The sequence below is a fragment of the Mastigoproctus giganteus genome, chromosome 10, assembly GCF_048544385.1.
Source record: "Mastigoproctus giganteus isolate SK-2022 chromosome 10, ASM4854438v1, whole genome shotgun sequence".
NCBI lineage: Eukaryota > Metazoa > Arthropoda > Arachnida > Uropygi > Thelyphonidae > Mastigoproctus > Mastigoproctus giganteus.
In genome coordinates, this window is record NC_143584.1 from 182,017,630 (window position 1) to 182,029,734 (window position 12,105).

Genomic DNA, 12,105 nt, shown 5'->3' on the forward strand with positions numbered 1-12,105 from the left:
GGACTTTTGAAGGAAGTCCAGCAGCACACATTAAGGGCACTAATGACATCAATTTTAGAGGCAGAAAAGAATGGCTTCATATAGAGCTGCCAAAGGAAACTATTTTGAAGAAGACAAAAACAAATAATTAGTAAGTTCAAGTTTAATTTAGAAAATTGTTCCAAGAAATTTTTTACCACATCTAGTTCTTATATAGAAGAATGTACACTAAAGTGCCTAATTTTCAAACTATTAATTGGAATTGAGAATTGAAACCTTTGATTTTTAATAATTTATGTTTATCTCTAGCAATTATAGCAGTGATCCCTGTTCCAATAGTGAGTTAAAGTTCATAAAATATATTTTGATATAAGTTTGGAAAGTCATTATGCAGGTATTGAACTGTAACTTGAGGAATGCACTCTCTACATTGAAAGATGCAATGAGTCTTTCTCAGTTGTGGGCATAAATATTAAATTCAGTATTTATGTATTTAAATTTATTTTAATAATTATTGTTATGTACAAGTAGATGCTGAGCTGCAAAAAACAGCTAGCTTCAATAAAAAACACTACAACTTCTATTTACAAATTGAAGACTACCCCATGTAAACAAAAGTCCTAAATAGTTGTCTATAGTCAGGTAACCTGTTGATTAGACTCCACCTTTTGTTGTTGGTTGTGTTCAGGTATATCTCCAGTATTCACTGGCTTCATCTACAAAGAAAGTAAAAATATTCTGCTATATATTTGTCTTGTCACACAGTACACTTGCAATATCCTATTACTAAAATAGAAATAGAAATTGTGTATTGTTTGCCTGACTTTCATAAATAGAAAGTGAAATGTTACGTTATAACCTTTGGAATATTTAATAATTCATTTTAAGTAACATTTTAATAAAGAATTCATTCTAAGTAACCCAAGTAGTTTTATGTAATGTTTGAAAATTAAACTCAATTAAATACTTATTCCTCTATAATAACTAATATCAAAATTGAATTACTTGGTTAGCTTCATTTGTACTTGTATCTGCTAGACCAAACCATTTCCATACAACAGGACTCAATAGTTCACGACTGACTGATTTGGTGCTACCTGCAAAAAAACAAAAAAAAAAAAAATGTAAGGGGCGACAATTATTTCTCTCTCAGTCCTTTTGTGAACTACTTTAAATTGTACTGCCACAAGAAAGTCAGAACTTTTAAAAATTATATATTTTTATTTTGTTTATAACATTTTTACCTTATATCGAAATTACTTTTTTTTTGTTTTTCTTAAACATGAGTATTACACTGTGTGTTCAGTGTTATTTACTTTTTTAAAGTAACTTTCATAATTTTACATAACTAGTAACATTTTGAAGAAATCCAAGAAAGACTTCTTATTTTTATCTTTGGTCTGAGTTGGAATGTTAGCAGATATATTTCTAACAAGATATGACCACTAATTGAATTGTGAATTCATATTTCAATGAAGTAGTGGTTGATCTGATTTTATTTCAATAGCCATATTAAAAACATGAGAATGGTAATGCATTTCAGCTAACATTCACGCTAGCCGTAATCTAGCAAAGAATGATACACAATACCTCAGTACCTTTACTAGCTAGTGAGTTTATTATTTAAACGAGCACAAAACTTATTGCAGATTTCATCAATATCTATAAACTCAAAGTTTCAGTTGAAAATGCTTGAGTGGGAGATAAGTGATTTGTTTAAATTCCTGATTTGAACATCAAATATGTAAAAGTATTTGTGAAGGTATCAAAGTAAGAGTTTATCAAACTCTCTAGCAAGCTTCTTATCTTCCAATAGCACTTGGAGGCAGCAGCCGAAGCAGAAGATAGTTTTTTTCATTATCAAGATAGTAATGTCAAGCAGCATCAGACAACTAAAAGACAACTGAGAAGAGAAACAAGAGAATCAAGCAGCTAATAGGATACTGCAGATTTCTACTTTGATCAAAATTTTCATTCTAATCAACAATGAAATCAAAACCATGCATTTTCTTGAATGTGAAGATAACTGATAAACAAATTTTCAGTAGAAGACCATGGAATTGCTTCAAATTTTACAGTTCTAGTTTTCATTCTCAGATAGCTGTAAAAAAAAATTTAAAGCATCTTAGTTTTCATACTGTGTTCTGCACTTACCTAAACAGAGGCTAGCAAGGTAGCCAAACACAATAGTTGTTGTGAGGGACACTACAGAATACCACAAATAGGATAGCCTGTAAACTGGAAAGATGTACCTAGAATAATGAAAAAACAATTATTGTCTTGTTTTATTATTTCCACATGGTGATGTGTTAATTAAAGTATCAATTTATTTAATTTTTTTTCTCCCTTTTTTTCCTTTTTTTTTTTTTTTTGCTCACAAAAAATAAAAAAATAAGAGAGATATCTTCAGGAAAACTTTAACACCACAGAATGTTTTTTAATGCATTGGATTTTTCTATTTCAAATGGAACATACTCAGTATTGAAACTACAAATTCTAGCCTCACCCCTATGGGCTCTTTAACAACCATAACAAGTAAACCATCAGACCCTTTGACTCTTTACCCCTCACCACCTGTAGTTTGGCAGTGTGGTAGTTCTGCCACTGAACATATTTTATTAACCTTAAACCTGAAATTTATTTCTAATTCTAAAATTTGACTGTGGATATTTTCTCTGCTCTTCCTTAGCAGATGTCAACTTTTCAATCCACAAAAAACTTATTCACAACTCCTTATATCAGTACTTCTCAATTTTTCTCATCCCAGTATTCATGCAGCCAGGTGATAAATTAATCATCACTCCAAATGCCAGTTTAAAGTTTATCAACACATCCAACTTGGTGTATTCGGTAAGCTTCAGGATTTTGGCTGCAAATGATTACTACAAAGTTCTGGTGATGAATTGAAATTTTCAAAATGGGAAAAATCAATAATTACAATACTTTTATCACATTCAACTATGCCAACACGTAAGATTTTATAAAAAAATAAAAACCATTATTGCAGAGAATAAAGATATTTTAATTCTCCTCCACTGCAGTTCAAATCATCGGGTTTTTTGTGTTTTTCATTTTATGCAGAGGCAAACTGCTTTAGCAATAGCTGATTCTCATTTTTGTAATAAACAGGACATTTTGTCTTAACTTTCATTCTTCTTTGTGCCATGGTTTTTTTAGAGTTTATTAAATTAAATTAAAGTTCTTAGATTCATTGAGCAGGGATGGCCCTAAACTAGCTACCAGAAACTGGTGCCCTAGGCAAACCATGCAATCAGTGCTCCCCTTCCCCAAACCCCCTAAGTGAAGATGAAAGCTGAAATTTTTGCCAAACTAGGAAAACTTTTGTAGAGAGGCAGATTCAATGCTTATCAAAATTTCAGAGTGAATCATCTTGACCCCACATCAAAAATTAAAGAATTTTGCTAAACTACAGATGGGTTGGTTATCAGTCTTTACCTATTTAAAAATTAATAGCTTGAATACTAAATCATATCGATAATTTTTTAAAAATTTTTTTGCATTGTAATCAGCATATGTATGTGTGGTGCCTCGGTAGCCAGGTGGGCAGAAGCAGCAGTGTGTAGCACATGCTTCTTGATTAGACCGGGGTTCGAGCCCGTGATCACCAAATATGGAGGATGTGGAAAGGCCAGGGAATGACCACCGCATATCCCTAGAGCAATATGGCCTTAGTTGCTAATGCTCCTAAAAACCAAATAACAAACAATATGCATGTGTGTTTTTTAAACAATAACATATTAGTTTTAAATTTGACCATGGGGCTAAGTGATTATCCACTCTAATAAATTAACTTTTGCATTCATTATAAAACGGAATGACTGGGATCAGACAAGTTGATTGTTTGCTTGCCATGGTCTTATTCTTAATCAAGGATAAACAAGCTTGAAGCTGTAGCCCTAATTTAAGTAACAAAGGCTAGTCAAATGCATTTTAAAATATTGCTTGAATATAAAGCACTTTTAATTAAATTTTATTGCAAATAAAATTTAATTAATTCAAGAAAAACTTGAATACTAAGGATCCAAAGAAGGCCACCTAACTTCTAAGCCTAAAGGTGGTCATCTATCAGCATCACAAGAAGCAATTTAAATAATTGATGAGATTAGCATTAGTAGAGGCATTTGATGCAAGAAAGCAAACTTATGCAGCATCAGCCAAAAAAAAAAAAAAAAAAAAAAACCACTTGCACTTCACCCCTCTGTTCGTTCGAAATACCTGTTCAGCTGAGCCTTAAACTTATTTAGGCTATCAATTTCCACGACAAGGGATGGAAGTCTGTTCCACCAACCAACCAACCACCCGCTGGCTAAAGGCAAATTTCCGCATGTCTATCCTACATCTGTCTTTCCTCAATTTGAATTTATGCCCTCTCAGGTGATTATTCTGAGCAAGACGAAGAATCCCATCAGCATTGAGCATGCTCAAACTATTCAAGGCTTTATACACCTCTATCAGATCACCTCGCTGGTGCCTAGTCTCCAGACACTGTAATTTGCAAAACTTAAGCCTTTCTTCGAAGAGCACCCCTTTGTTCCATTCACTAATCTTGTTGCCCTTCTCTGTACTCGTTCCAGCAGCTCTACATCCTTCTTGAAATGAGGCCTCCAGACCTGTATACGGTACTCTAGGTGTGGCCTGACCATTGCCTTATACAATGGAATAATCACCTCCTTATCCCTGCTGGAAAAATTCCTGTATATCATTGACAATACACCATGAGCTACTCTTGCAGCCCGTCTGCACTGCTCAGAGAACTTCATATCTGCCTGCACAACCACCCCCAAGTCCCTTTCATTCTCTACCACTGTCAGTGTAGTACCACAGAGTTGATATGCTGCTCTGGGGTTGCTGTTTCCCATATGTAGTACTTTACATTTGCCAATGTTAAACTTCATTTGCCACCTCTCAGCCCAACCTTTCCAGATCCTGTTGCAGCAGCATAGCGTCAGTAGTGTACTGCCAACCTTCGTATCGTCTGCAAACTTGGACATTAAGCTTGCTATACCATCATCAATATCATTTATAAATACAGAAAACAATAATGGACCCAACACTGAACCCTGAGGGACTCCACTAATAACATTAGTCCACGATGAGCAGTGTCCTTCTTTCAGATTTTAAGTACTGTGTCCTTCAAATTTGAAAAAGATAGTGAACATTCCATCATAAATTATGAGGGTAGCTATGGAGAACACAATGCGGCCCACCTTGATTGTTTATTATAAAATAATGGTGAACATTTGTTCACCATTATTTTATAATAAACTTACTTCTAGTGAATATGATTGTGCAGTATTTTTTCAGCAGGTAGCACATCTTATACATCTCTGTACCATTTTTTTTTTTTTTTGCCGGTGATTTTATGAACTAAGGAATAGTAAATTTTTGAAATGGAAAAAAAAAAAGTAGTACAGGCAGTGATAAAATACCTGTCTCTGAAAGTAATGTCCCCACAGGAGGTTCATGACAAACATTGGGAAATATGACACCTGCATATTGCACATTTGTGAAGTGGCACAGAGAATTTTGTTGTGATGGAGAATTGGGTGAATGTGCAGATCGTTCTGTACAACATTTAAAAATACCATTGGGGAATGCATTAAACATGTGGATGACCTAGTGATGCAAAACAGACAAATGACTGTTAGGTATATAGCTGAGTTTGTAAACATGAGGATCCATAAAATTTGTGGTCCCAGATTATTACAATGGATTAAATTTTGACCCCGAGACTGAAAAACAAAGTCCAATGTTGAAGCATCCATGTTCTCTGCCTTCCAAGAAGTTCTGTGTTGCTCTGTTAGCTGGCAAGGTGGTGGGATCAGTTTTATTGGATGCATAAGGCATCATCATGATTGACTGCCTGGGAAATGGTGCCACTGTCACTGGTGCATACTGTGGCAAATTCATAAGGCAACTTGGTGAAGCCATCAAGAAAAGCGGTGTGGAAAACTGCGAAACGGTTTCTTGCTCCTTCATGACAATGCACCCAGTTACACCTTTCAGATTGTGATGACTGCAATACAGACAGCAGAATTTCAGTTGCATCAGCACCTACCCTATTCTTCAGATCTTGCACTTAGTGACTTATTTGTTCCCCAAACTGAAGGATAACAGCTGTCGGAAGAGATATGCCTTTGATTCTGAGGTGGTCATAGCTTAGCTATGGGTGCATGGTTGGAGGACCAAGATGAACATTTTTTTCCAATGGGTCAAGACACTAGACCATCAGTGGGAGAAGTGAATTGTAGTGGCCAGGGACTATGTTGAAAAATAAAAATAGCTTTGCTGTGTGTTGGAATATGAACTTTTTTGAACCACCCTTATATTTTTTTATCTGTAATTCTAAGTGAAATTTTATCTTTCTGATATGTTTTTTTAATTAATTACTCTCTACCCTGGTGGTCAAATTTCAAATTAATTTGTATTGTTTAAAAAAAAAACCTATACTGTTACAACAATGTCAGAGTGACTTTTTGATATGACCTAGGTTTTCAAGTTAACTTTTAAAAGTTTATAACCACTGCGTACATTATTATTATTATAATTATTATTAGCTATATGGTGCAAGGAAGCCTGAGGCTTATGCTAAGAGAGCGAAAGGGAATCACCAAGAAAGAGAAGAATGATGATATCCAGCTCAGGACTCTGGGTATGCCAAGCCCATACTCACCAGATGTGAGCTCCTTTTGAAGTATTAATAAATTCTCAGAAATGTGGAGAAATGCATTATAATTCACATTATTCCCATAAAAGTAGAAAATTTTAATGTCATTTTAGTTATTTTGTATTTTTCTTTCATCTTTTTCATTTCAATTTTGACTGATTTTTCTGGAATTTGGCTCTCCAGGTCGCCACCTAAGACATTCCAATTTGAAGAACTTTCATCGTACATTGTATATATTCTATGGTCAGTTTTCCTGCTTTATCAGATGATTAAAACTTTTAAAAAAAATGTACCCTATGGTGAATAGCATCTTTCAAAATTAATAAACTTTGTCCTAGAGACAAAAAAACAAAATTTCTGACGAGCTAACTAGCATATAACTGTGGGAAATAACAAAAATCAGCACTTTTCAGTGTCTCTAAATGCTGTTTGCAATCTTCAAGATATTGTGGAACCTTCAGATTGACAAATAGAAACATTTTTCTATCTAAAACATGGATAACAAATTAAGCGAATATGGTGTTTGTTGTGTTTGTAACTCAGAATACTGGGCATTGAGACGTTCCATCAAATAAGAAATAGGTTACTTTATACTCCCGTGTGACCACAAAGTCAGAGGAGTTTACAATTAAACAATTCAACTATTAATATTAGTAGTGGCAAATGATGCAAGGAAGCAAGCATCATCAGCCAAAAAAAAAAAAAAAAAAATCCATCACCACCCATTTCATCTAATTTTTTCTTAAATTTATTCAAACTACCAACAACTTCTGCAACACCATATGGAAGATTGTTCCAATAATTAACTAAAAGCAAATTGAAATTGAGGATTGGATGCAGGATAGATGTGCAAAACTTTGCCTTTGGCCAACAGGTTGTTGATTGTTGGAACAAACTTCTATTTGCTGTTTAAGTATATAATGTCAAATATGGAAATGGGTAGTTTGAATAAATTCAAGGAAGAACCAGACAAACTTAGAAGGGATGGACAAGTCATATGAGAAGTGTTGGCTCATTTTTTTTTTTTTTTTGACTGATACTGTATAAGCTTTCTTGTAGTAGCCATATTGTCTGAGCAAGAGTAAGGATACTAGCAACCAGGGATGACTCATTGGTGGGCACTGCGGAACTGCTGCACCCCCAGCTTTTTAAATCTAAATATGCAGTCAATGGAATTATATGAAATTTTGCGAAGAACAGTGCAATGCAATTTTTATTAGCAGGTCTTGCATATAGTATACTTATCCTCTATTTCCAATAATCATTTCAGTAATAAACGAATAAAAACATGGAATCATTTTCAACTCTGAAGTTTAACCATTGGCGGAACTGTGCACTACGCAGTTCAACATTTTTGTCCCAGTGGTTCAATCAATGCCTAGTTGGCAGGTTGCCAATTTGCATTTTTCAGAGGTGACAAAATGAGGCAAAGGAACTGTGAAACAAGCAGTGCCAATTTGAACAGTGCACCAAACTTGAATGAAAACGTTATTAATCCATTTTCAACAAATAAAAATCAAAGAATGGATTTTATTTTTAAAGAAAACTTCAAGATTACTCAAGTCTGTTAATGCTAATTGTCCAGTTGATGTTTTGTAGTATTTTTAACTTGCTTATTATTATTACTATCTATGTCTACATGTCTTATAACTAAGGCAATTTAATGTAACTTTAAGAAGCAGCACCCCTGTACATCAGTCACAAGCTGCCACTGCTAGCAACATTTAGTTTACTCAATCCTTTCAAATTCAAACATCTCAAGGTAGCTATCACAGGTACTTAGTTTCCAAACACTACAATTTGCAGAACTGAAGTGTTTCTTGGTGTGAGTACCTTACCCCTTCAGTAATCTTATTGCCCTTCTCTGCATCCATTCCTACAGATCCACACCCTAAAAGGAGACTTCCAAATCTGTGTACAGTACACAAGATGAAGCTCAACCACTGCCTTTTACAATGGAACAATCGCCTCCTTATTCCTGTATATCACTGATAAAACCCATCTGCACTGCTCAGAGAATTCCATGTCTGACTGCACAGTTACTCCCTGGTATTTTTCATTCTGTACTCCCTTAAGTGTGATACCACATGGTGCATTGTTCTGGGATTACTACTACCCAATGTTAAATTCATTTGCTACTTCTCAGCCCATCTTAATTTTTATAGACATAATAGTAGTATATCCTGATTACTGTCAGTAACCATCCTGTCAGTCTTTGTATCATTTGCAAACTTTGACATTAAGCCTGATATGCCTTCATCAATATGATTAATAAGTATTGAAAATGATAGGTTGAGAACTGAATGTTGGGGTCTTCACTAATAACATTAGTTCAAGAAGAGCAGTGCCTGTTGATAACCACTCTCTGCCTTCTCTCTCACAACCCTTTATCCATAGTAACTTGCCTCTAATCCCACATTGCTCCAGTTTGTGCAACAATCTTTCTTGTGGAACAGTATTGAAAGCTTTTCTGAAATCTAAGTATATAATATCAAAATTACTTTTTTGCATTGCCATCCCCTCCCCAAGAGCCTGAGTAAATTGGAACAAATATTGTGTATTTCTATGATATTAAGTTGTATGGCAATTATTTGTATTGCGTGTATAATATATAAAGGCTGATTGAAAATTCAAGCTTAATTTTCAATTACTATCAATCATATAGTGTCATTACATTGCCCACCTAGAAATGTAACTAAAAATAATAGAAAACAGTCTGAATCTGCCCCTCTGCACGGAAAAACTAGTTTCTTTTATTAAAAATGTGGAGATCTACCATGGGAACAATTACTTCAGGAGAGAAGCATATCATTAGAAGCTTTTATATTTCTGCATTTTTCTTAACAGCTGTTAGTGGAGTGGGCTTTAAAATATATATTAGCTGTATGCAATTTTAGTTTAATATTAAACTGTTAATTTAGTTTTATTATTGATAAGTTTATGTATATACATTCCCAAAGGAATTTCGCCAATACTAGTATAAGTAACAATGACTCAGAATGAAAATGTTCTTTACCTTTTATTCTCCTAAGGGAAACCATGAGCGGGAAATGAAGGATTATTCCAAGTGGGGCAGGTTACCCATGTTTTGGTAATTCACCCCTGGCCTTTGCATTACTATATCTATTGCATATACTTGTATAATCAAGAGCAATTACAATCCAGGCATTTTTCACATGATCTGGGAGGATAGTGATTGTGACTACTATGTAACATGCAAGAGTCAAATGAATTGATCAAACACAAATTCGGTTTCTTCATTAGATGTGCACCATTTTTGAATATTTCATATTGTTTACAGGGCCGTTTTAAGAACTGTTGTCCCCCCGCTTATTTCCAGATGTGGCCCCTATTCAGTTTAAATTTTAATTTTTTTCTAGTCGCATTCCTAACCCTATATATTAAAAGAGCTACTGGAAACTATGCTCCATCACTGTGCGAGAAGCTTTGCACGGAGCGTAGCGGACACTTAAAAATTATAATTATAATTACATAATATATACAGTATATATTAATAATATATATAAAATATATTATTAATTTATAATCATAAGTGAGAATGAAATTTGTTAATTATTTTTCCAAATATTAATATTTTCGGAACTTTAAACTATTTAAAGAAAGCCAAAAACATTATTAGTATATCATTATATTCCATGTTTGCGGTGCTTTCGACGGCAACGTAACATATGGGATAGAGGGTCTTTTAAAAAATTATTTAAGATCAACAAGTGAGGCCCCCAGTAGGTCGGGGCCCCTGGCGTCCGCCGGGTTCGCCCATGCATTAAAACGGCCCAGATTGTTTCTATTACAAAAATAAGTTCTTACCTTTCATCTTCCTCAGTAAAAAGAGGTACATCTTCCACGTTTCCAGTAATGTTAGGAGCTTTAAATATGGCTGTAACATTTGTTGTGTCTATGTCTCTCTTGTCGGAGCTGCATCCACTGATGGACACAGGTAATGGTTTCTCAATAGCATTAAATACCATGGATCCTCCTTGAATCCAGCTAACCAGAGCAATAGAACACAAAGCTCCAATTAGTGCTCCCTACAAAGAAAAATAACCGAAACTCTAAAAGTGAAATAATGTTCTGGATCAACATTTGTACAAATACAATTCTAATAATTTTAATGTTAAAAATTATAATTTAAAGGGGTTTCAGTTTATACTCTGGGACAGTTGCATAATGGCAAGAGTTTGAAATTCAATATTAGCACAGCTGATAAAACAGCTTGCAGCAACTAATGAGTTGTGAGTTCTTTCATGACAGTAAAGATCACATATTTGTTGGTATGCTACCTCAAAATCAAAGCCAGTCCTAAAGGAAAATTATTTAAAATCAATCATACATACCTTTTGATTAGTCCTTATAGTAAAGATTCCGAGTAGAAAAATTGCATCAACTGGCCCTGTAAAGATACTTCCTATGGAGATGACAGTTTGTAAAACACCTCCGAAACTACCAATGTAATAGGCAAGAAGAGTACACAAGCCTCCATAGAACAACACTGTAAAATAGGGGTGGGAGATAGAAAAAGGTGGAAATCAAACGAGAATAGATAAAGTTTTAGCTATTAGTGCTTTTGTATGTATAAATTTTTCGAAATTTTGCATGAACAAATATTGTTTAATTGAAATCTTACCGAGAAATTTGGCCACAATCATTGCCTTTGTTTCCGACCTTCTCATAATTCCTGATGAGGGTTTCAGAAAATCTTCAACTGTTGTGGCGCTGATGGAATTTAAATAACTAGAAAACGAACTGAGCGTTCCGCTGAACAAACCAGCAAAGCAGAATCCTGCAATCCCTGGAAACTTTGAGAAGGCTTTCACAATGAAGTAGGGCAGCAGCTGATGGGGATAAGAGGTTTGTTACTCGAGGAATAATTATGAAAAGGAAAAATGTCTTAAATAATCAATGAAAATCATTAAGTAATTGTATGAATTCTATAATATACAAGGTGGGGAAAAAGTAAGTAGGCACTACACAGTACAGGTATAATAGTTGACTATTTTCCCCCCTTTTTATTGGCAGATAGATAATATGCAGACAGTGATGGCTGGGAATTTGACAGCTGATGAATGCACATGGGTATTCAAACAATACTGAAAGCTTGAAAATGCAGAATTTCTGTGGAAGAAGTAGCATGAAGTCTTCACCACAACTCCCGAAGCACGCTATTTATGTACAGACTTCATGACAAATACAGACAGGATCATGTTAATGTAGCAACGAGTGGCCAACAAATGTTTACTACAGTGGTGAAATTACAAATTCTGAGAGCCCCACAAGGTTCAAGAAGGTTTCCCCTGTTCTTTAATGATTGCCAAACCAATAATCTGGACTCAACTCTTTGGGCTACCCCACAGTGAAGGATCTGGTAATATGGTGGTTTAGCCACTGTTGCTATCAACTACCACTAAAAACAAAAAGTT

General features: G+C 34.6%; 1 protein-coding gene across 1 annotated transcript in view; it reads right to left on the reverse strand.

Annotated features, from left to right (window-relative positions):
* Window positions 1-584: 584 nt before the first annotated feature.
* LOC150079596 (putative sodium-dependent multivitamin transporter) overlaps window positions 585-12,105 on the reverse strand; it is a 44,437-nt gene continuing 32,916 nt past the window's right edge. Inside the window, exons 8-13 of the mRNA XM_090383378.1 lie at window positions 11,313-11,520; window positions 11,023-11,177; window positions 10,496-10,716; window positions 2,134-2,231; window positions 985-1,076; window positions 585-695 (exon numbers count right to left, since the gene is read on the reverse strand). Coding sequence (XP_090239504.1) covers window positions 618-695; window positions 985-1,076; window positions 2,134-2,231; window positions 10,496-10,716; window positions 11,023-11,177; window positions 11,313-11,520 — 852 coding nt within the window. The 3' untranslated portion in view covers window positions 585-617. The remainder of the gene's footprint in view (window positions 696-984; window positions 1,077-2,133; window positions 2,232-10,495; window positions 10,717-11,022; window positions 11,178-11,312; window positions 11,521-12,105) is intronic.